This window comes from Bactrocera neohumeralis, chromosome 4 (assembly GCF_024586455.1).
Source record: "Bactrocera neohumeralis isolate Rockhampton chromosome 4, APGP_CSIRO_Bneo_wtdbg2-racon-allhic-juicebox.fasta_v2, whole genome shotgun sequence".
Lineage (NCBI taxonomy): Eukaryota > Metazoa > Arthropoda > Insecta > Diptera > Tephritidae > Bactrocera > Bactrocera neohumeralis.
In genome coordinates, this window is record NC_065921.1 from 84,036,525 (window position 1) to 84,060,452 (window position 23,928).

Here is a 23,928-nt window from a genome sequence, read left to right on the forward strand (position 1 = left end):
CCCGACTGTTGTGGGAACGGCCATGGATTAATGTCCAAAGCAACGCTGTAATCTCTGAATAAATTGTTCATATCGGACGGCTATAGTATATATCTGCCGTACAAACTGATCGATCAAAATCAAGAACTCGTATAGAAAACTTGTTTATTTTCTTTTCTAATTTCGGCATGCATTATTGTCCAAAGCAACGCTACAATCTCTGATCAAATTTTTCTCATCAGACCACTACAAATTGAGCGATGAAACTAATTTTCTGGGAAATCTGTGTAGAAACTTATTTGTTTGAGTAGGGTTTTATAGCTTCGGTGCATCCGAAGATCACTTTTTTTTTTGTTTCAATAATATTTAATACAACATTCATCTTTCATGCAGTTGGCTCGGCTTAACATTGCTATCATTGCTCGTACCCTGCCTTTGGTGTTATCCGCCGCTGCGCGCCTGCCATTGGCTGGGAGTATCATGCGGCGTGTGCGGCGGTCGACATAAACCACAAGTCTGACATTTGGAGGGACGATTGCAAAAACAATTCGACAATGGCTATGTTTACGGTTATGAGGATGCTATGAATTCAGACAGTTATGATTACGATGGCAACGGTATTGGCGATTTGGATGATCACTACGATAGCTACAATTACAACTACAACTATTGCAACTACAAAAAACTTAATTACAATAGTTATAGCTACAATTACAATAACTACAACCAATATAAACAACAGCAAAAACAACAGAAAGTGCAACAAAAACAACCACAAAGGCAACATTCAACAAGCACTAGTGGCACATTGACACAACAATTCGAACAATGGCACCTTAGCGATGACGCCATAATAGCTAAGGAACAGGAGAAGATTAACAAGCAGCGCTTGAAACAACAAAAGAAGGAGAAGAAGAAGAAACTCAAGCAACAACAGCAACTCCAAACGCCAATGCATTATGCGCTGCAACAGGCACGACCCACAGCACAACAAAATGACTATGGGCGTTTGCTTTTCTAAACTAATACGCTTCATACATTTGTAGTACTTTTGGTTTTGGCACAAAGTGAAATAATATTGTATATGTTTTATGGTAGGTTGTTTAAATTTGCATTTCGTAACATTTTCACTAATACTTCATATAAATTGCTCAAGTTGATTGCTTTTTTTTCTATCACAAATCATATTTATCATCCATATTTTTTTGTGTATATGTTATTAATTTGTGAGGCCATATATAATACATTCTAGTATTTTTAACCACATGCTTAAATGCTAATGATACACACAAAAGCTGATAAGTTCAAAACTTATATTCACTACTTCAGAACAGCCTGCACTGTCTTTTCGCATAAATCTTTTTTTATATGCGTTGTTTAAACTTTTTATTAAGTGATATATTTATATAGTGTAAAAACTGGGTTTTTATGTACAGTTTCAAAATAAGTTAAGCAATTTTATTTTTAAGCGTGTGACTTGAAATCTAATGTTAAGTTGTAAATAGTTAACTAACGGTACACATTGCGAAATTTATTTGCGATGACGACGCTTATATTAATTTTTTTTTAATTTTAAATTTTCTACGTGTAATATACACATTTCTGTATCTCTCATCGGCTATAGATGCTTCGTTTAATTTAATTAATATTAATACAAATGTGCCACTTATAATTGTTTGCTCTAATATATACTATGTTTAAGTTTAACGAAGTTTCTTTGTGAGCAGCGAGCGCGCACAGTATTACTAAGGCAAATTTTCAAATGTAATAGTACAAGTAAAAATAAAAGTAAAGAAATGACGCCAAAGCGAGCAAGAAAGCTGCTGTCAAATCTACAGAACGCGTTTTGTAAAATGATAATTGAAAAATGCTAAAACAAAAAAAATTGCGTGAACAAAATTTTTGGTAATAAAGAATCGCCTGAAAGATGCGTTAAAATTGAAAAAAAAAGCTTAAGAGAGAAATTAATGTGACATAAAAGGTACAAAAATTAGTATGCTTTGTTTTGTTGGTTCATTTTTAATTTAATGGAAAAAATATAATAACAATATAAAAATTTTTTCTCACTTAATAACGAATATTTATATTTTTTTCCAACTTAATATTGAATATACATACTTTCGCTAATTTCATAATAAATATATATTTTTTTCCCAACTTAATTCAATATTAATATTTAATATTTTTTCCAACTTAATATTGTATATGTATAATTTTTCTAATTAAGTTTGAATAAATATATTTTTTGTTTAATTCTCAGCTGTACAATAATGTGTATTTTTTGGTACTTTGACAACTGGCGTTAATACTTATTAAATTATTTTCTTTTTAAACAAAAATAACGGTACTCTTCCCAAGAAAAGATATTATTTTAGATATGAGCACATTACTAATTTGCTAGCCAATGCAAACAATTCAACTATAAACTTTAAAGCATAAATTTTTGAAGTTCCACTGTAAACAGAAGGCTACAAATTAGCAATGTGCTCTAAGCTACAATAAATTATAAGAAATTAACTATAGTATGGCAAACCACTGTAGTCGGCGAAAGTTGAAGAAAAATGAGAATTGTAGATTTCCAACCGACTACTTATAAAAAAAAAATGCATTAAAACCAAAATAGTGAAGTCAGCGCTATTATTTTACAAAATAAACAATGAGAAATTCTGCGTACAAAAAATATTATTGGATAATGTGAAGTGAAAACAATATTCACGAAAATAAGGCAAAAGCTGGGCGCATTGAACCTTTAAAGAAAAGGCAATGCGGCCTACAAGAAATACATTAAAAAAGTTGTAAAATTCTTACAAACAAATATTGGAAGCAAAAAGTAGCAAACTACAAGAAATTCCATTAAAAAATTTATTGTGTACAAAAAACAAAGATAAAATAATAATTATTTAGTATTTCGCGCATATTTGCAATGTACGCAGCTTTTTTCGAACAACTACTAAGAAACGTAACGCACTTTTTGCCAGCCCTTAGTTGCATTAAGAAAACTTAAAACGAAATGAAATAACAAAATAAATAATTAATTAATTTTTGTGTAAAAGAATAATTTTGACTCTTCTTAGGGCTCATGAAGACTCAAAATTATTTCTTTTGTTAATTTAAAAAACACGCACACACGTTTTTTTTAATAGTAACGACATTTTTATTTAGCAAAATGTCATATACCTACAAATATTTTTCCAATTAAATGCATTAAATATTTTTCACAATAGACACACAAATTTGCAGAATATTGCTATTTTAAAATTAACTGTGCTTTAAATAAATAAAAAAGGTAAAATTTGCGTTACATTTGCTTTGAGGTTAGTAAATAGCGGCGCGACAATTGCATAGACGCGTAACAAAGTAACAAAATAAAAAACATAAAATGTACCGTTAAAGCCAACAGTCAAATGTGAAATTGTGACAATTGCCATTTGACTTTTGGGCTTTGCTTAAGTGTTTTTTCAAAAGAAATATAAAAAACTCATACTTCTATTAATAAGTAAATGTTGAGAAACATGTATGTAAGTGGTAAAATATGCAGCTACTATATTAATATAATATTACTATTGTATACCTACTTATTGTAAAATTACAAAAACAATTCTGGAAAAGTACATGGGTATCTAACTAAATGTATGTATTCAAATATTGCAAAGAACCAGTCAGAGTAATTATTTAAAACAAAAACAAAAAACATAAATTGTATTCAAAAAAAACTAAAGAAATATATTAAATTAAAACTCATAAAAAATGTATTGTATGTGCAAGCATTGTAAAACTTTTATTTCATATAAACTTTTCTAACTTTTGTTTTGAGGTAAATTAACAAAAGAAAAATCAAAACAATTTATTATGCTACTAAATAATAATTCTGATTATTACTTAAAATTACTGTGTTTATTATTATTATTATTGTTGTATTTAAGTAAATATAAAAAATATATGCATAAAACGTGTCTAAAATAATAAAGAAGTATTTAAATATGTAATAAAAATGTGGATGAATTTAAAGTAGATGTGGCAACATTTTGAATTCGGGCGCTATAACGGCCAAGAAATGGAGGTGCGAATAAATGACATTTAATAATAAATGCAATTAAGCAAATAAAAACTAATAAAAAATGAGGTTGTGCAACATAGCAACAAATGCAGCATATATAAACAAGAAATTTAAATAAAAATATATTGTAATGTGTTACTAATAAACAAACAGGCTTATACAAGATAGATTGGTACTACATGCTCCGAAAAACACAACAACGCTGCTTTATAAAAAAACGTTCCCTGTCAGGCAAAGACACAGCAGAATAGGCACTGAAATGCATAATGGGCGTGATTTAAGGGACTGCTGGTAATGAAAAATCAATTGCTGCATTTGTGTCCCAATTAGCTTTCACAGGCGGTTTTAGCGAATTCGATATTCTGCAAAATATTATAAATGTCACATTTTTAACGTATCACCTTGTAAAGGTTTAATAAATAAACACAAAATCGTAGCACAGACCAGTTCATCACCCAATTCAGGTATAATATACAAATACTGTATTGAAACCCACACAAATTGTTAAAAATAAATTGATTTTTGTTTGCCTTATTATTAAATGTTATTAATATTTACAATGATATCATATTTTAGTGTTGAACTATAGTGGAGATTCTAATATTTGTTATGCATTTTTAGTTGTTGATCTTAAAATATTGGCGTGAACACATTTTTTACGCACTACTTTTCACTATTGATTAGTATAATTATTACTATTAACAATTGTTACATAATTCTTATTGAAATGTTTATAGAATTATTTATGTAAAATTTTTAATATGTGAAATTTAAAAGAAAAAACCTGAACAGTTAGTAAAATATTAGGAAGGTGAAATAAAGCTGCTGATGAATTACAATGAGGAACCAATACAAATGTAGGAGATATATTAATGTACAGGTATATGTTGGTACAGATGTATATCTTCGGCAAGAAGAAACGACATTCCAGCTTCTTGAGGGAACCCGCGGTAATAAATGTTTTTCATAAGTGTGTAAACTGTATTAATTACAATAATGGTATACAACTCCTTACTGAAAATATGCAAACACACAAAAAATAATAATTCGAATGGTGGAAATGCCATTAAACTATAATACATGCATTGAAGCAAAATGCAAATAATAAAAATTTAATAAAATATTTAATAAAATCTAATGAATAAAAAAAATAAAATTTGAATTTGTGTTTTACTAAAATTGTTAAAAGTAGCATTCTGGAACTTCTAAAATGGCTAGTACATATGTATACAAATTTTGCCAAATGGGGAGACGGTATATACATACATATGTACTTTCAATCACATCAGATCAGGTCTAAGTAACCGGAACGGACTCGGACGTTACAACCACAACAACGCTTCCGATCACCATACCCTCATGGGAATTGCCAAATACTTACTTTATAGGGGATATATGTATTCTGACTTATTCTTGGTTATAAATTTTATTATTCGTGCTGAAGAATTTTTGCTGCTGAGCGCCAAGGCACTATCAACTTACATCAACAGTAAAATAATGACTTTCAATATATTTGTTGCTACTTCCGGCTATTTCCATTCAAAAGTGACAGTTTTGGCTGCTGTCAAAGCCTGGCAGCTCTGCTCAATCAGCTGTTTCAGATCAACAAAACAATTGCATTTCTATTTTTACTACAAGCTAAAGTAACAAAACACTAATAATTTTCATATTTCGCTACATTTTAATAAAATCTCGTTCACAATGGAAAAATTGGAGGCGCTGAAAATATCATCAATGCGTCCACGCACAAATATACTTGACCGACCACTATCTAAAGGTAAAGGCGAGGTATCGCAAAGCATAGTAGCACTGCTTTTCAGTGAAATCGTGCAATACTGCCAAAGTCAAGTGAGCACAGTGCAGGAGCTACAAAACAGGTGCGTACAGCTACAAATATCATATTGTTCATATATTATCAATTAGTTTTTTTTTAATAAAGATTGCATGCCCTTGGCCAAGATGTGGGCACACGGGTTATTGATTTATACTTTATGCGCGAACGCAATGGCAAGCGTGAAACAAAGTTAACGCAAATGCTGTTATTTGTTAAAACAACAGTATGGAAGAATTTATTTGGCAAAGAGGCTGAAAAGCTCGAACATGCAAATGACGATGAATGCACTTATTATATTATCGAAAAGGAACCAATGGTCAATACGTTCATAAGTGTGCCTAAAGATAAGAGTACACTTAATTGTGCCAATTTTACAGCGGGTATTGTGGAGGCAGTGCTAAAGCATTCAGGATTTGTAATCATAAAAATACTTTAACTGTCGTGTTACCTATTTTATGTATGTATATTTTTTTTGTTCACAGCCTTGCAAAGTGACGGCTCATTGGCATAAAGGCACAACATACATGGTCAAATTCGATGACAATGTTATTGCACGCGACAAACAACTGGAAGATAAATAGATTTTACTGCACTTTATTTATATTAATCGCAATTTTATGTTCAATTTTCATATTAATTAGTCTACGTTTATTCATTAATAAAAGCGTATGCACACATTTTCAATATAGCTACAACTTTGCCACAAGCTATTTTTGTTATGCACTTTTCTCCGAAACAAGATTTAAATGAATTTGAATTGACGATCCTTATAGGCCACCTGACCAGTGCGGTATTTGTGTTCGCGACCATCTCGCTCTGATTTCAGCGCCCAAGCATAGATAACAATTGGCAACACAACGGCGAACATACCAGTGCGGAAGGCTACTCCGGTTGGTCGGAAGTGCTCATAGTTGGAGACACGCATCGCTTGGAAACGCGCCAAACCGGCATCGAACTGTAATCAAATGCAATATCATTACTTTAGTAAATCGGTAGACTATTGATGACATAACAGCGCGTCAGACAATATATTTACCAAAGTGCCACCTTCGCCTGTCGCATGTCTGTGGGGGTTTGATATTTGTTTCAAATATTCGGCACGCAACTTTGATGTCTGCTCATGTTTGCGACGCAAGAAATCCTTCTCAGCTGCTGATAATTCAGGCATTATTGCTGATTGTTTTCGTTTTTATACACACAGATTGAATCGCAGCAATTTCAGCGAACAGAATTATTTTTGCTGTCAGGCAATTGTCAAAATGATATGTCAATTTTCAGCTGCTTGGTGCTGTTGGCATTACTGCTAAGCGCAGATATGTAATAGATTCATGAGCGGATAGAATACCGTTAGTATTTGAATGTGTTTTATTGTGTAGTGTGTGTTTTTACAATTCTGAATTATTTTTAATATATTTAAATTATTGAAATTGATTGAATTGGTTATAAAAACAACTATTCGTATTGTTCCAATTGACAGGTAAAGGTTTCTATCACTAATATAGTGTTCGTAGTATTTTGCTTAGAACACAGAGAAATTTATTTTTGCGGAATGAAAGTCTTATCTGCAAAAAGTATGTCCCCAGCCATATCTTTATGTAAATCTTGAAAAGTTTATAATATATACAAGTTCGCATGTAATTAGTGTAAAAATATAATATGTAAAAATTCGCAAAAACTCAAAACATGCCCATTTTTAATTAATTAATTTAATGTTCAAACAAGAAAACAGAGCTTGAAAAATACTTCGTACCTTTGTTTATCTATACACATTACCATTTAAACCTCCAAATCTGTGCATTTTATTTCACCTGCATGCCTTGCAATCACTTCAGTGAGCAAATAAATTTACCGGCTAAGTAAATGCACATGTACAGTGGCCGGAGAAGCAAGGACATCAAAGCCTGATACAATAACAACAAAAGTACAAAAGCATACTCGCATGCAGCAGCCGCCACCCCTATGCAAATACATGTCTACATATGTACATATGTATGCCGACTTATTTTCCACTATCACGCGCAAACCAACAGCATTTGTTTTTTTCGGAAGGGGTAGTGGCTGAACAATATCTATCACAAGGCACGAGCGCATGTTGCCCGGAAAGGAATTATATGTATGTTTACTACAAATAGAAAAAATTACAAGTCAATGCCCAAACGATGAGAAACCGACCACTGCGCATGTGCAGCAAAATGTTATGCGCAGATTTGTGATTACTGACGGACTGGCTACTTGTTTATATGTCAATAGGTATTTATGTATGTATGGCTGTATAAAGTCGCAAATTTATAGATTTATGGCTGCTGCTTCGGTTCCTCATATGAGGCAGTCTTTGCTATTGTTGTTGCTGTTGATTTCGCTAGTGCTACTGCGATAATTTGGTAGGCACCGCGGAGGTGGTGAGCGCTTTGCTGAGTTAATATTGTCACATAAACTACCCTTGACTTAATTTATGTATATTCTCATCTTTTATATTTTTGCATTTGTTTTTGCAGAAAGGTGTTGGATGCGATGGCAAACTTTGTATGGTAAATACAAAAAGTATGTTTGTACATATGTGATTGTGGATACATTTTTAAGCGTAACGAGTTGGATGCATTAAAGTGAAGTGAATAACGCAGGAAACATATGTATGTTTATACCATATATATTGCATATACTGAGATGCCCCACCCTAAAGGATCCCAGAAGTTGGGAAAAATCTCCGTTTAGCTCATTTTTAAAGCGTTACCTCAGCATTGCATGAATTGATTAAATAATTCCAAAAGTGATTGGAGCCACAGTTTTGGGTATATAATGGATTATGGACCCCAATGCTGGTTTTATATAGAAAACGGAGTATCCAGAGATTTTTTCTTATCTAATCGCAATTGTTTTTGAGTTTTTGTTATATTGGTTAATCCAAACCATTCACGTGTGTGCTCGAAAGGTGGTCATAACCAGCAGCTATACCTCAAGCACCTACGGAATGAAAGAGAAACTGATAAAAGTATCCCTAAGAACACTCAGTATCCAAAAGTGCTCTCCCATTTTGATAAAAAAAAACAACAATCCTAAGAACGAGGTCGACAAATAATATCGCAGGATGTCAAACATTAGAATAGGTTGTTCTAGTTGGTACGTGTTGTCACGATCGGACCTTTGAGGTAAATTCGCATAACCGTTGTCCGCTGAGGCGTCCATATCCACCCTTATTTCCTCCAAAGTTAAAGAAAAGGTTATATACTATAAACAACCCATATGGGGGCTAATCCGAAACTTCAACATTCTTCGCAAATAATAAAGTTTTCATCCAAGAAATTGATTTTGATGGGACCGTTTGTATGACGGCTATGTTCTATAGTAATCCGATTTGAATAATTAGTGCGCAGATTGTACCGTTATTTTAGAAAATGATCTAGAATACATTTCGTTAATATACCGCTTAAATAAAAAAGTTTTCTATACAAGCACTTGATTTTGATCGGTCCGTTTGTATGACAGCTATATGTTATAGTGAAGCGATCTGAAAAATATATTCGGGGATTGTACCGTTATCTTAGAAAATAATCTAGGTCAAATTTCGTGAAGATATCTCGTCAAGTGAAGAAATTTAGTTAAGTTTACTTAAGTCAATGTGCTGCTAACCTACGTGCCTTCCAATTTAAAGCAACTTATAGCTATATAACAAGACTCAAGGACGATTTTTTGCGCAGAAAAGTTGATTTTTATAATTTTTTTTTTCAAAATCCTTAACTTTTTTAAATTCATTAAAATATGTAGTATAAGTATCTACAAGAATTTCTAAATATTTCCAAAAATATTCAATATATGAAATTTCCATAAAATTCCTTTTGCGATTAATCAATAAAAATGTCGTAAGGAGCAGTAGGCGCAACAACAAATTCAATAAGTACAATGTTTCACGTTGCCAGTGCGCATGTCAGGCTGCGCACAACACAAAATATACAGAACAGCAGACTTAAACACAAAAACAAACCAGCTACACAGCCAGCCACGAAGCGGCGAGCAAACCCACCAAGCAACCAACGAGCACAACAGCCTACCACCACCACCACCCCCCTTTGGCAATGCACGCGCTGCACCAGCTCAACGAAAACGCACGAAACGAAGTGCCGTTCAGTTGCAAGAGAGACGGCGGCGCGTACGGAACTAAAGTGTTGTGGCAAATAACGAGGAATACAAATAAAAACAACAAAAAAAAAGCACAATAATTAAATAAAATAAACGTGCGCGCACATATCGATGTAACAGTAGTTCGGGTGAAAAGTGTAGCAGCAAGGATAGACGCCTGAAAGTGTGCTTAAGTTGTGCTGCTGCTGTGTGAGCCGATTATCAAATCAAACACACACACATACATCAGCATACGCACGGAGGCGAACAGCCGAAGCGAATCGAGTGAGTGAGCGCAAGCTGCATAAGTGGACGATTGCTGAGCAACGAGCTCAGCGGAATATTATCTATACATTTGTGTATGTGTGTGTGTGTTGGTGCCACAGCTGTGTTGCTGGAGGGAGGTTAGGCTGGCCAAGTGCACTTTTGCTGGTCTGGTGGCTTATTGTTGCTGTCTAGGGGTTGCTTGATATTTTCACGTCCTTCACACTTTTCGTTTTGAAATAAAAAATATATGCGTGTGTGTGTGCTTGCACTCGTTTATCGCACATTGTACGCCACGGAGTTGCGCTGTTGTGCCTTAGCCGCCGTAGCGCTCAACGGTCCACGCTACAACAATCTTGGTGCGTCACTTTTGTCGACTCGCCCGCGTTTAGTAGGGCACAGACGAGTTGAGCGTCAGGACGCGCGTCAAACCGGTAATATACAGGTGTGTGACACATACACAAGAAATTGGCTTAACAAACGCGAGTGTGGTCTAGTATAATTGATTTATTACAAATTTGGAGTTGCACACATACACACACACACACACATGAAAGAGTTGGCATAATATTGATCTGTTAATTAGTTGCGTGTAAATTTTGTGAAGTTCCGTTATTTGATATATTAATTTGTGTGTGTTCTTCCAAAAGCATACATTTAGGCTGTTTTTGAAGCATACATTTGGGCTGATTTCTTCCAAAAGCATACATTTTGTCAGTTTTTGAAGCATACATTTAGGCTGGTTTTCTGCTTTGAGTTCTATGAACATAATATACATTTATACATACATACATATGTATGTTTGTATGTTGCCGCTTAAGTAGCTGCCATGTGCCGGTGTTTGGGCAGGAGGTTGCGCGCATGAAAACACACACTTTGTATGTATGAGTGTGAGCTTTGTGAAAATCGAGCATAATAAAAGTTGAGTGCCTTGGCAGGGTAGTTAAAATTTCACTTGGTGGAAAATATTTTTTCTCTAACATTTTACTTTCTGATTTAGCTGAAGATCGGTTTTTAAGATACACATATATATACATTAGGGTGAGCCACAATAAAATAAATGACGATTTTTTGTGCAAAAAATATACTGTTAGAAAAAATACCGGTGCAAACCAGGTGTTCCGGCTAAGTTTTAAAAGTGTTTGTGAGCATTCAAAGTTTTCCATAAAAAAAAAATATGTAAAAAGTCAGTTTACATTAAAAATAGAATACAGGGTTTGTCCGGAAAGTAATAGGACTGATTTTCTTTCACCGTACCTATACCTCGCAGCGTGCGCGCACCGACTGGATTCGGTAGAGGGCGTTTCTAGCTAACGAACGAGCGGCTGGTCAGTTGTCTCTGAGCACCTGGAGCGTCAGAACAAACATTTTCGCGTGACGTGTTTCTGTGAGTGGTGCAAGCCGAAAATGCAGCGTTAGAGCAGAGGTACGGGATTAAATTCTGTGTATCCGATAAATCTGCAACAGAGATATTTGATATGATCAATCAGGCTTACCCAGATGTTGCTTAAGCAAGAAGTGGTGTGTTTCGGTGGCACCAGGCCTTTTTGGAGGGCCGGGAAGAGATCGCTGATGAAAATCGTTTTTTTTAACATCAAAGGAATCGTTCACCATGAATTTGTTCCTCCTGGACAAACCGTCAACGCCAAGTTTTACGTGAAAGTCCTCAAAAGACTCAAACGAAGGGTCAATCGGGTCCGACAAGACGTCGCAGCCGATTGGAAGTTGCACCACGTCAACGCCCCGGCTCTCACCGCCCCTCTTGTGAACAGCTACCTAACCAAGGCCAACATTCTAACGCTTTCGCAGCCGCCCTACAGCCCAGATGTGGCCCCCGGACTTTTTTTGTTTCCTTGCCTGAAAAGGCCGATGAAAGGCATGCATTTTGAGAAGACCGAGGAGATCCAAGATCCTTAACAAGCAAAGCAAGTTCTAAGCTCATATTTTTCACTCAAATACCGCTAAAATTAGTGAAGTTATGACTAAAATAATGTAAGTAGCGCCTTAGGGTATGCTATGCTTGTTAGCTTTTCTCAAGTACTCTCCATTGATTGAAGTATTGAATTTTGAAAGTCAGAGAAAGTTACAAAAGTTTTATATGCACGAGCTCAATTTATAAATAGTAGAATTATTATAGTAGAATTGGCGTTAAGAAGCGCCTAATGGTATGCTTTAAATATATATCGGAAAGCTTTTTAAGCAAAATAATATCTTGTCTGATTGTAGTTGTATCCTATAACTATTATTTTTTGAAAGATCTTAACATTATTTTTCGTTTAACAAAAAGTTTTCAGCAAATTGAGACTTTTCAGTACAGGGTGCTTTGTTTTTCGCCCAGGAAATTATTCAACAGAACTTTAAAATTCAGAATTTAGAATGCAGGACTAGAAAAAAATATTGTTAATCTTATAGCTACTTCAGTCTACCATTGAATATATCTTTTCGAGCTGATGCATCAGTGAAACAATATTAATATAGCATACATTTCGGGGCATAAAAATTCTATTCTTTGTTATTTCTGTAAATTTCAGCTATTAACGCAGTCTTTAGGCGCCAACAAAGATGAGTCAGAAAAGCAGTGCTCGTTTGAAGTTGAAGCGTCGTTCCGGTGAGCAATGGGTGTCCACCAATCGCGTACTAAACAGCATATCGGGCTCTAAGAAAGCTTGCAATATCGGACGTAATCCAAACTTCGATACAGACGAAACCAAACTGCTCATACAGCTGTGGGGTGATCCGAAAGTGCAGCGCACACTAATTATAGCGCACAAAAAACATGCGGTGCTCTGTGATCTCGCCGCTAAGATGCAGCAATACGGTTACTATCGCTCGCCGGAAGAGATCAGCACGCGTGTCAAGAATCTGAAATGTTTCTACAATCGTTTGAAGAAAGAAATCGAGTCGGGCTTGGCATCGGCCGCTGAGCCCACTTGGAAGCATTACGCCGAAATGGATGCGATCATGAAGCGGCCGATCTTTAGTGTGCGACCGAATGAGGTGCCGCCACCATCGCTCAAATATCAGTTGGAGAAAGCGCGTGAAGAGCGCGAGGAGCGTAGACAGAAAATTTTGGAAGAAGGTAAAGCGACGGTAGTGAAAATTTTATGAAGATCCTTTTTTTAAATTTACTTTACTTTTACAGGCGGCACTGTGTCTGAAAGTGATGACGGACTGGATGAGTTGGTGGCATTGAGTAATGGAAATGCCTCGAAAAACGACATTGACGATGGTATAATACCCGATGTCGAAGTAGATATTAACGATGAGGCTTTTGCGGCCATTGCTAGTGCGGCGGAGAAGACCGCTAAACCGCTTTCGGCAACCAAACGACGCAAGATATCGAAGGCCAGCGACGGCAGTTTGGAGTTGTGCAATGAATATGGCGAGGAGCATATCGCCGACACGCGTAGCACAGATAGCAATGATATGGGAGAAGTGCAAATTAAGGAGGAAAATGACAGCATGGATAGCGAGGAGTTCCCCTTGTGCAAGGCTGTAAAGCGCAAATCGACGGATGGTGAAAAGTCTAAACAAAATCAGTCAAAAAAACAGAGCGCCGCAGCGACCACCACAGCGGCTAGCACACTGATCAAAGAGGAACCCATCGATGTGGATGCTGACGAAGAGAATTCGGTCATTGCAACGCAAAAAAATACTATGCCCACACTCATCGAACGCTTGGGCGACAACTCGTCGAGCATTGTTCTACCCGTCTCAAGTCCCATGACGATTGTTTCAACCGCCGCCAACGCATCCAAAGCAACAACCACCACTACGTCCAGCGCACAATCGACGCCGCAGGGTAAAATCTCTCTGGTACCCACAAATTTCCTTATGCAACCCAAACCAACAACACCAACCGCCACAACACCTATAGCAGCAGCGCCAGCGCCACTGATGCCACTCACTCACCAATCACAAATTCAACTGCTGCCGAATGCATTAAACACCAGCGGCACATTGCAGCCCGGACGCATTTTACTCAGCGGCACCACGAGTGTGAGCGGCGCACAGGGCACGCCCACCAGTGCAGGCTTTGTGGCTACGGGTCCGGGCGGGATGAAGCTACTGCTGGTCAATGCTGATCAGGCTGCGGGACAAATGAGCGCAACTAACACGACTTTGAGTAAGAGCTTGTTGCCGCAAATAAATGCTGCGCTACTGCAACAGCAGCAACAACAAAAGCAACAGCAACAACAGCAGGCGCAACAACAACAACAATTGCAACAGCAGCAGCAGCAACAGGAGCAACAAGCACAGCAGCTGCAGAAGGAACAACAACAGAAGCAGCAACAACTACTCAAGAAAGTTGAGGAAGCAAAAGCCAAGGCCGCCAATAAGCGCCAGCAAAAGCAGCTGCACGACAAGCAGCGACGCGAGGAATTGCTCTCACGCAAGGAGGCAGCTAGCATGCGTATACTGCTGCGTCACATATACAACGCACAAACGGAGAACAATGAAATACAGCAGCAGCGGCTGGCGCTGGAACGTGAGCGCTTCGAGTTCGAGCGTTCTGCTGTGGACCGCTTCTTTGCCGAATTACCGAAACTATTCACACAACAGCAGCAGCAGCAACAACAGCAGACGCAAGTGCTGCAACAGCAACAACAACAAGTTGCTGCCGCAATGCAGGCGCACACACAGCAGATGCGCCTCAATCCACCGAAACTGGTCTTCACGACCGCAGTGCCGGGCGGTGCAAGTATAGCGGGCGTGACTGGCGGTGCGACCATACTGACACCAACCAAGCTGGCGGCCAACGCTTTGCCCAAGCTGGCGCCGGCACCAACTGCGGTCATCGCACAAGCTCCGTTGACCGTGACGGTGCCAGCTGTCGATGCGACTGTGCAAAGCGGTGATGTACAACTGGTAACACCGAAAACGGAGCGGGAGGACTGAGGGGCTTTTAATGCGCATTGAATAAATACTCACTCTCTCCAAATAAGGTGCAACAACCGTTAGTGAAATTTTTTTAAAAGAAATAAATGATGGTCAAGGGCATTGAAAGTGCACAAACTTGGCAGTTTGTGAAATCCTAATTAAACATTTACAGTATATGACAAATATACGCATATTGATACTTATGTATAACTTAAAAATGCTTCAAATGAAATTTGAACCCACAGGCAGAATTAGTATTAATAATATTGGTTGCAAAAATTGAATTGATATTCGTAGGTATATATGTATACATACATACATATGTGTGTATATATTAGAAAATGCATGAATTAATAAAAATGCATAGCAATTATTTGCAAAAAATTATATGTATATTTGCACACTATAAATTTGTTTAACAATTGCAATTTCAATACTCATTTAATTGCTTTTTAGTTCAAAATATTAATTAATTTATATATTTTTGTAATAAACTAACAATATAACTACGTCCAAAAAATTGTTTTTAATAATTTATAGAATTTGTAAAATATTTGATAAATTAGTAATAATTTCTTAGATAAACTTTCGTATAACTTCATATTTTTTATTATGCATAAAATCGTAAGTGCGTAAAATTTCATTTTTAAATAGATTTTTTAAGCAGAACGCAAACTATGAAAGCGTAAAGTCATATTTAAAACTATATTACAGTATTTTTTACAATTAAATATTAAATTTAAAAAAATATATCTGTATATATAAATATAATGAATTTTTACTCGTCTTTTGTTGGCTAATAATTGGAAATATTGTGCAATTGGTCTACTAATCAACGAATTAATTACAAAATTTTAAGGATATAGTTTCACAATATCTATGTATATTCTTAAATTACATTTAATACCGTTCACATTATTGCTATGTGGTGTTTCAGTTAATTGTCTTAATTTAAATTTTTTTTGTCAATTTTTTGCAAATTTGTAAAATGAGAAATTGTATGTATTTTAGCAATACAAAATAAAACTTGCGCATAGACAAGCGTTTAAAAGCAAAACAAAGCAGTTCTACTATTTTAACAATTTGGATCATCGTCAAAGAAACGGTCAACTTTATAAGCACTTATCCTATATAGTCTATAATTATTATTTTTCACTAACATTTGACTACTAAAATGTATTAGACGCTAATCAGACAACTTTTTACGTACAACATTGCTGGAATACAATTGTCTTAGCCGAAAATTGGTGTGCGTTTGGATTTGCTGTAAAGTCAGCTTCATTTGACGTACGTACGTATGATGTATCAAAATGGTTTTGTCTTAAAATTGTGCATAGCTCTGCGTTTTTCACTCAATTTACCTAAGATTTCCCTAATACACTGTATAACCTGTTTATTTATCTTGTATTATAGTAAGTATTGATCTCCCGTTCCATATCACGTATTTCCATAATATCAGTTTTGAGTCGTTGTTTTAATATCTCACGGAAAATTGCCTCACGATCGGCGCTGTCACTGATGCCCATTCTTTGTAGTGAATAATCATTGATGCGAAGCAGAGCCCGGCCGGTAATTTCGTGCTGCAAAATTAAACCAATTTAGTTATTTATTATGTATCACTCATATACAACAAATAAAATGTGTACAAAACACTGTTGTAGTAAAAAAAAAAATAATTTGCTCGTTTTGACTTTTACAATTCAAAATTATTTGTCATTGTTTGACACATATAATTGTAAATTGTTTAATAAAATTCAAGCGTCAAGCCATTAGCTACTTTTAAAGAGATAAAACACTGTCTAAGGCTTCAAAATAGTTGAAGAAATTAAAACGAAAACGTTTAAGGATTGGAAGTATTATCAGCGGAATAAACAGCGTAATGACAGCCAGAGTAGCGAGCGTTTGTCAACAGGGCATCGACTTCAAGTGAGTACTACGCTTCAATCGTTCGTGGAAATTTTTAAATTATAAAAAATACCTTTGAAAAGAGCTCCAGATATTGTGGATACTCCCCACAGTGCCGCATATACCATTTCCTTACATCGGTTACCGACCATAGACACACCGACTTGGGTCGTGCGGTCTTCATGCGCGGCCGGCTGCTTTGTGTTGTTTCCTCAACCATAGCACTAATTTGTTTTACTGTACGGAGGTGTTTGCAGGTTTTTTTTTGTTTAAAAATATGTTTTTAATGTTGTATTGTCGTTATCGATAATTATTTAGCATTTTGCTGTAGTAATTTTATTTTTAAAAAGGATTTGTGCCAAAACTAAAAAATGGTACATTAGTATAATTTTGACAGCTATATGTCCGGAAGATTCCAAAAACAAAACAATAGGTGCAGTGTTGCAAAGCTGAAAAATCCGAAGAATACAATTTCATAGCAAAATATAAATAAATAGTAAATCTTCGTGGGCTGATTCATTATTATTGTTGATACAATGCGCCTTTTATAATATTAATAATGACTTTTTTATAGCTCAGTGCTTTTTTGTGATTATTTCAAAAAATACAACATTTTATTTTGATTTTAATCTCTCCGTCCGTCTGCGTAATGCCTCAATTTTGTTTAAATGGGCAGCACTTTATTTGCAGTTGGCTGCATTTCTGCATGACTGGCGGTTCGTGAACTGTCATTGGTTTGCCACTCAGACCAAAGCGAAAAGCGAAAAAGTGATTTTCAACTAATTCTCAACAAAGATTTTCAGACGTTTTATCTCGAAATTTCCAATTATAAATTGTCTAAAGCGATTAATACAGAGCAAATATAACGCGTACGCAGTGAACTACAACTAAAATTTGGATATATTGTAATAACGTATTTGCAGCAGCAGAAAAATGGCCGGAGCAACGTTGTTTGAACGCGCTCAAGCCCTTACAAGCGTGAATCGGGAAGAGGGTATTACTCTATTAAATAAAATTGTACGTGAACAAGAGGTAGCTGAAAACGATGAGGAGTTAATCCGTTTGAAGGAGCAGGGCATTCTGCAACTTGGCGAGCTATACAAGCAGGAAGGCAAGGCCAAAGAATTGGCTGATTTGATCAAGGTGACGCGACCGTTTCTCAGCTTGATAAGTAAAGCAAAGGCTGCCAAAATGGTGCGTACGCTAGTTGATATGTTTTTGGACATGGATGCTGGCACTGGTATAGAGGTGCGTATATAAACGTTTCTATATTGTAATTTTTATGCTAAACTTATTTGTGAAAATTTGTTTATCTTTAGGTGCAATTATGTAAAGACTGCATTGAATGGGCAAAACAAGAAAAGCGCACATTCTTACGTCAATCTTTGGAGGCGCGTCTGATTGCGTTATTTTTCGATACCGGTTTGTATACAGATGCATTGGCACTTGGTTCGCAATTGCTACGTGAATTGAAGAAATTGGATGACAAGAACCTTTTGGTTGAGGTGCAATTGTTGGAGAGTAAAACTTATCATGCACTTAGCAATTTGCCGAAAGCCAGAGCCGCACTCACATCTGCACGCACAACCGCCAATGCGATATACTGTCCGCCAAAGGTGCAGGGTGCGCTCGATTTGCAATCCGGTATTTTACATGCCGCCGATGAGCGTGATTTTAAAACAGCTTTCTCCTACTTCTACGAAGCGTTCGAGAGTTTCGACAGTGTGGATAATGCAAAAGCTCTAACAGGCCTAAAATACATGTTGCTGTGCAAAATTATGCTGGGTCAATCCGAAGACGTGAATCAGATTGTCAGCGGTAAATTGGTAAGCCTAAAAAATCTCTTATGTAATTTTGTGTTTTTACTTATTTCTATTACATTACTACGCATTTTGTAGGCAATCACCTATTCGGGACGCGACATTGACGCCATGAAGGCTGTCGCTGAAGCTTCACACAAACGTTCACTTGCCGATTTCCAAGAAGCTTTGAAAGACTACAAGAAGGAATTGTCCGAGGATGTAATTGTGAAAGCGCATTTGGGCACGCTGTATGATACTATGTTGGAGCAGAATTTGTGCCGCATCATTGAACCATATTCGAGAGTACAGGTGAGCAGTTAATCAAAACTTTTCATAACAATATTTACAACTCATCGTTTTAATTTGCAAGGTTTCTCATGTCGCCGAATGCATTAAATTACCCATGCCACAAGTGGAGAAGAAATTATCGCAAATGATTCTGGACAAAAAATTCAGCGGCATTTTGGATCAGGGCGAAGGCGTACTTATCGTATTTGAAGAGACACCCGTGGATAAAACCTACGAACGTGTTTTGGAGACTATACACAGCATGGGCAAAGTAGTGGACACACTTTACCAGAAGGCCAAGAAGTTGTCATAGATAAACTAACCGTTTCCAAACAATATATAATTATAAAGAAAATTTTAACAAATATTTTCTCTTTTTATAAACAAAAAAACATTTTTTCTGTTAAATTTATAATATTAAATATTGGCCCTAACAACAGTAATTGCAATCAGGCTCATTGTAATTCTATGCCGCATACTCAACCAATCCGTTTAACGACCGTTGCTTGTATACGAATTGGTGACAGCATTGAGCACAGTAAAAGCAGCAAGTTTGTAGTGTAAAAGTAATAGTGCAAATCTCCGAAAATACCGTAAACGATTTATATAAAATTTTTGCTAGTTTTTTTGTATGCAAGATAGACGGATCAACAAAATATATATTTACTTAATAAAAAAAAGAGAATAACTTAAAATGTCTGCTGGGCAAAATTGGCACCCATTTATTGTATTTGTAGGTGTACTGACTTAGCCACTAACACAACTATAAAAACAACAGATAATAACTATAACAATAACAGAAAAATGCAAACCATTGCTGTTTATTAGTAAAACGAAAATAAGTAAAATTTCGAGCGATAACGTATATTCCTTTAATAAAGAAAAATAAAGCGAATTATTATTATTTTGTCTCTCATATTATACTTTGCTTTAGTTTAATATTTTTTTGTTAATACTCTTTGTTTATTTTTGTTTATTACTGATGCTATACTGAAATTATACAGTTAAACAATAAAATTACTTTCTTTAAACAAAATATTTGCAAATAATTTCTATTCAATAAAAATATGTAAATATATATATACATATATTTCAACGGAGGAAAAATAAATGCTATAAAACTATGGAAGTGGTTTGATCAAACTTTTTTTTTTCCTCCGTTAGACCATCTCAACCACAACAACAATATAACTGTTTAGTAACAGCTTTCTCGCTATGCACAAATCTAGGCGATCCGATAAATTTGGATGAGATTTCTTTACCACTAAACAGAGTACGGACACCCACCACAAAAACAACTATACCTACAAATATGAAATAAATTGGTTGATATCTTCGCTAACAAATTCTACATATGTATCTAGACAGCTCAACTTGGAAAGCATCGAACAGATTTTATTAAAAAGCACCGAGACCCCATTTCTTCAATTACGTCGACGACTTAAAATAATACGCCGACCAGACTTCGGACTCAACTAACTTCCGACAAGTACTGAGCGCCATTCAAAGTGGAGCCATTAACATCTGCACCGACCCCGTCTCAGTGAATGGCGTACTTAGAGTCAAATCAGCACCTATTGCAGACGAAGAGCTAGAGTTTCGGAGAGTGACATTTGCGCAGCATCGTTCTGGCTACTATAGCAAGTTAAACTTCTACTTAACAAGAATCGACTCCGACACATCAAACTTATGTCCAGCGTGCAATGAGTCGCCGCATGACATTAGCCACCTCTTTGCATGTCCTACACATCCTTCCTTTCGACACCCTTGTCCTTTTGGTCCGACGTTGTCGAAACAGCACATTTTCTGGGCCTACTGTTGGTTGGCGTCGATGGCAACTTATCTAATCCTTACCATCCCAAAGGGAATTAGGTACCTGTTACAACAACAACAACCCTGTTTTCATCAACAAAATTCGGTTTTATCGCACTTAAGACCGTAAAAATCCAGCTAGGTTTTCAACAATAGCCTTTGATGATCATCAGATGTTATAAATAGATATAAGGCTAAGAATTATTTAAAGGATTGTACGATTCTTCGAAGTATGAAGTTCATTTAGACATCCGGTAAGAAAAATAATAGCTAAGGACTGTTAACTTGGCAGCAGCCTTATAAATTACTTCAGGGCTATAATAACAATAATTAGGGAACACCATTCTAAGACCAAGGGACATTGTCTATGTTGTTGTTGTAGTGGCAAAGAACGTTCTTGAAGTAATTTGCGGGAGCACTGTAGTCCTAGGGCGCATAATAGTCGGTGTCCATTTTTCACCTTGTAAATTCAGTATGAGTGTAGCGTTATATATGTACATAATTCAGCTTCAGTTCTGTAATCTGTTTATCACATGGTGCACGTGGTTTATATTAACTTCGAGGTTGTAGATAATTTCGTTTAACATGGAACCAGCATTAACATCAACCATAACGTCAGCTTCGAAATCCAACGCATAATAACTCTTACCAACAGTTGCTACTTCGGACTGAGTAGGCAATTGAGAAGTAAAGTCCTCTCTCGACGAACGAAGACCGAATTCTATAAGTCATTCATCATCCCCGTCCAGCTATATGGCGCAGAGACATGAACGATGACAACATCTGATGAGTCGGCGTTACGAGTTTTCGAGAGAGAGGTTCTGCGGAAGATTTGTGGTTCTTTGCGCATTGGCAACGTCGTATACCGCAGTCGATGGAACGATGTGCTGTACAAGACTTACGACGACTTTGACATAGTTTAACGAATTAAAAAACAGCTGCAATGCTAACTAGGTTATGTCGTCAGAATGGATGAAAACACTAAAGCTCTGAAAGTATTTAACGCCCTACCCGCCGGGGGAAGCAGTGGAAAAGGAAGATCTCCACTCCGTTGGAAAGACCGCGTGGAGAAGGACCTGGTTACACTTGGAATCTCAAAGCGCCAAACAGTGAAAAGGAAGAATGAATGGCGAGCTGTTGTAAACTCGGCTATAACCGTGTAAGCGGTGACTACGTCAATAAAGAAGAAGAAGACACGGGGTTTGTCATATTACAGAATACAAACATTAATAATTGATTTGAAAAAATATTTCGGGGGTTTTGCGAAATTTCCGCATAAAAATACCAAAAAATAATTGTTCGGAAAATATTAATTAAGACTCAGAAGAATTGATAACAAATTCTTCTCAATGAGCAATAAAAAGAAAACAAGCCAAACAAACGTGTAAATACCCAAGACAAAAAATCAAAAAAAAGTTCGCCAATTTCGAACAGAGAGCACGCAAATACAGCTGTTGCTACAGTTAGCTGTGAGCGATGGGGTTCCCTGAGCGCCAGCAACGTAACAGCACAAACGATGATAAGCGCAGATAAGTTCTGACGCGCGCGGCGCATATAAAAGCAATCGATCATCCACGGACAGAACACATTCTAACGAAAGCTCAAACAGCAAACACACAGCAAGCGCAGCTTCAACTGCTACAACAACAACATGAAATTCTTTGCGACCAGCATACTCGCTTTGGCGCTTTTCGGCGCACTCGCCGCCGCATACCCGCAATCGTTGGGTGGCTCGTTGAGCAGCAATCCGAACGGCGGCGCCGATGCTAGACTGGAATTGGCGAAGGGTATTGGCACGCCGGACCACAATGTGATTGGCAAAGTCTTCGCTGCGGGCAATACGAACGGCGGACCAGTGGCCACGGGAGGCGCCTTGGCCTACAACAAGTGAGTAGAGATTATAGTAAATATTTTTAATAAGAGTTTGCAATGACAGTGTCTATGCATTTGCTCCGCAGTCATGGCTTGGGCGCTGCCATCTCGAAGACGCACATTCCCGGCGTACGCGACACCTTCAGTCAGAGCGTCAATGCGAATCTCTTCAATAATGGCGTGCATAGCGTGGATGCCAATGCCTTTGCTTCGCAGAACAAATTGGCGAATGGTTTCAAGTTCGAACGCAACGGCGCCGGTTTGGAGTACTCGCACATCAACGGTCATGGCGCCAGCTTGACCCACAGCAATATACCGAACTTCGGCAGACAATTAGAGTTGGGTGCCAAGGCGAATTTGTGGTCTTCTCCCGATCGTAATACACGCTTGGACTTGACTGGCAGCGGTTCGAAGTGGTTGAGTGGACCGCTGAGCGGACAGAAGGACTTCAACGCCGGTTTGGGATTGACTCATATGTTTGGCTAAACGAAGATTAAAATGCTGCGGGGTAGTAAGAGAGTGGGGGAAACACATATGCTTCATGATTTGTGTAAAGAATTGTTCTTAAGTAACAGAATTTATTGTCCGTTTATAAAAAAAATATTTATTATAAAATAAAATTGTATTCGAAAAGTAAACCTTAAAGTTATTCTCATCTAGTTTTTGATAAAATATAAGACAGAAAATTAACCCTGATGAATAGTGATTTAAGGTTTGTCATTCAAGTTGTAAAAAATATTACATCAAAATTATTACTAACGACGCTCAACGCTCCGACGGTACTATAAAACCTTCGGATATATTTCTGACAGGAACAAGTTTCCTATACAAATGAATCATCCGTTTTAAATTAGGTCGAAAATTGAAGAACCTTCTGCAAGTAGCCCCACCTTCCCTTCTGGTCGAGAAGTAGTGCCTTTTAGGACACTGCCTAGTCAGCTAGGATAGGCTTGCTTTAAATTTTTGAAGCAGGTTTTTATAGAGATGAAGATTAATCAGTGTCTTCTAAGTGATCCAGAAGACCAGTTTAAAAAGATCGTTAACGGACAAATTAAAACACTAAATTTGTATATTTTTTGGAGTAGAGTTGATGGTGTACAGACCTAAAAGCTCATACTTCT

General features: G+C 36.7%; 7 protein-coding genes across 10 annotated transcripts in view; 5 read left to right on the forward strand and 2 right to left on the reverse strand.

The window, feature by feature from the left end:
- The window catches only part of LOC126755556 (sprouty-related, EVH1 domain-containing protein 1), a 28,044-nt gene extending 22,846 nt beyond the window's left edge, over positions 1-5,198 (forward strand). For both annotated transcript variants that reach the window (XM_050468212.1, XM_050468211.1), the window contains exon 9: positions 373-5,198. In XM_050468212.1, coding sequence (XP_050324169.1) covers positions 373-499 — 127 coding nt within the window. In that variant the 3' untranslated portion in view covers positions 500-5,198. The remainder of the gene's footprint in view (positions 1-372) is intronic.
- Positions 5,199-5,622: 424 nt separating this feature from the next.
- Positions 5,623-6,558, forward strand: LOC126755565 (trafficking protein particle complex subunit 5). Its single transcript, XM_050468220.1, has 3 exons — positions 5,623-5,913; positions 5,976-6,285; positions 6,353-6,558. The coding sequence occupies exons 1-3, from the start codon at positions 5,738-5,740 to the stop codon at positions 6,449-6,451; spliced, it is 585 nt and encodes a 194-aa protein (XP_050324177.1). The 5' UTR covers positions 5,623-5,737; the 3' UTR covers positions 6,452-6,558.
- On the reverse strand, positions 6,449-7,128 carry LOC126755568 (uncharacterized). Its single transcript, XM_050468223.1, has 2 exons — positions 6,907-7,128; positions 6,449-6,825 (listed from the first exon to the last, which is right to left on the reverse strand). Exons 1-2 carry the CDS (start codon positions 7,036-7,038, stop codon positions 6,613-6,615), a joined length of 345 nt encoding a protein of 114 aa, XP_050324180.1. The 5' UTR covers positions 7,039-7,128; the 3' UTR covers positions 6,449-6,612.
- A 2,879-nt stretch (positions 7,129-10,007) lies between these two features.
- Positions 10,008-15,347, forward strand: LOC126755552 (AF4/FMR2 family member lilli). Of its 3 annotated transcripts, none has more exons than XM_050468206.1 (3): positions 10,008-10,268; positions 12,779-13,326; positions 13,390-15,347. In XM_050468206.1, the coding sequence occupies exons 2-3, from the start codon at positions 12,810-12,812 to the stop codon at positions 15,144-15,146; spliced, it is 2,274 nt and encodes a 757-aa protein (XP_050324163.1). In that variant the 5' UTR covers positions 10,008-10,268; positions 12,779-12,809; the 3' UTR covers positions 15,147-15,347. The 3 variants fall into 3 exon arrangements, with proteins under 3 accessions (XP_050324163.1, XP_050324164.1, XP_050324165.1); XM_050468207.1 differs by lacking the exon at positions 10,008-10,268 and adding an exon at positions 10,518-10,692; XM_050468208.1 differs by lacking the exon at positions 10,008-10,268 and adding an exon at positions 10,518-10,681.
- Positions 15,348-15,704: 357 nt separating this feature from the next.
- LOC126755569 (protein aveugle) lies at positions 15,705-17,455 on the reverse strand. Its single transcript, XM_050468224.1, has 2 exons — positions 17,107-17,455; positions 15,705-16,708 (listed from the first exon to the last, which is right to left on the reverse strand). The coding sequence occupies exons 1-2, from the start codon at positions 17,251-17,253 to the stop codon at positions 16,526-16,528; spliced, it is 330 nt and encodes a 109-aa protein (XP_050324181.1). The 5' UTR covers positions 17,254-17,455; the 3' UTR covers positions 15,705-16,525.
- Positions 17,456-17,758: 303 nt separating this feature from the next.
- LOC126755558 (26S proteasome non-ATPase regulatory subunit 11) lies at positions 17,759-20,159 on the forward strand. Its single transcript, XM_050468214.1, has 4 exons — positions 17,759-18,281; positions 18,353-18,859; positions 18,932-19,144; positions 19,206-20,159. Exons 1-4 carry the CDS (start codon positions 17,967-17,969, stop codon positions 19,434-19,436), a joined length of 1,266 nt encoding a protein of 421 aa, XP_050324171.1. The 5' UTR covers positions 17,759-17,966; the 3' UTR covers positions 19,437-20,159.
- A 2,350-nt stretch (positions 20,160-22,509) lies between these two features.
- LOC126755564 (attacin-B-like) lies at positions 22,510-23,445 on the forward strand. The gene is made up of 2 exons (XM_050468219.1): positions 22,510-22,822; positions 22,894-23,445. Exons 1-2 carry the CDS (start codon positions 22,587-22,589, stop codon positions 23,291-23,293), a joined length of 636 nt encoding a protein of 211 aa, XP_050324176.1. The 5' UTR covers positions 22,510-22,586; the 3' UTR covers positions 23,294-23,445.
- The last annotated feature ends 483 nt before the right edge of the window (positions 23,446-23,928 follow it).

Coding starts and splice junctions, on each gene's coding strand:
- LOC126755565 (XM_050468220.1), top strand. CDS start 5,738: ATGGAAAAATTGGAGGCGCTGAAAATATCATCAATGCGTCCACGCACA. Junction 5,914..5,975: donor GTGCAGGAGCTACAAAACAG/GTGCGTACAGCT, acceptor TTTTTAATAAAG/ATTGCATGCCCTTGGCCAAG. Junction 6,286..6,352: donor TGCTAAAGCATTCAGGATTT/GTAATCATAAAA, acceptor TTTTGTTCACAG/CCTTGCAAAGTGACGGCTCA.
- LOC126755568 (XM_050468223.1), bottom strand. CDS start 7,038: ATGCCTGAATTATCAGCAGCTGAGAAGGATTTCTTGCGTCGCAAACAT. Junction 6,826..6,906: donor CAGGCGAAGGTGGCACTTTG/GTAAATATATTG, acceptor ATTTGATTACAG/TTCGATGCCGGTTTGGCGCG.
- LOC126755552 (XM_050468206.1), top strand. CDS start 12,810: ATGAGTCAGAAAAGCAGTGCTCGTTTGAAGTTGAAGCGTCGTTCCGGT. Junction 13,327..13,389: donor ACAGAAAATTTTGGAAGAAG/GTAAAGCGACGG, acceptor TTACTTTTACAG/GCGGCACTGTGTCTGAAAGT.
- LOC126755569 (XM_050468224.1), bottom strand. CDS start 17,253: ATGGTTGAGGAAACAACACAAAGCAGCCGGCCGCGCATGAAGACCGCA. Junction 16,709..17,106: donor ATCTGGAGCTCTTTTCAAAG/GTATTTTTTATA, acceptor TTAATTTTGCAG/CACGAAATTACCGGCCGGGC.
- LOC126755558 (XM_050468214.1), top strand. CDS start 17,967: ATGGCCGGAGCAACGTTGTTTGAACGCGCTCAAGCCCTTACAAGCGTG. Junction 18,282..18,352: donor ATGCTGGCACTGGTATAGAG/GTGCGTATATAA, acceptor GTTTATCTTTAG/GTGCAATTATGTAAAGACTG. Junction 18,860..18,931: donor AGATTGTCAGCGGTAAATTG/GTAAGCCTAAAA, acceptor CGCATTTTGTAG/GCAATCACCTATTCGGGACG.
- LOC126755564 (XM_050468219.1), top strand. CDS start 22,587: ATGAAATTCTTTGCGACCAGCATACTCGCTTTGGCGCTTTTCGGCGCA. Junction 22,823..22,893: donor GGCGCCTTGGCCTACAACAA/GTGAGTAGAGAT, acceptor TTTGCTCCGCAG/TCATGGCTTGGGCGCTGCCA.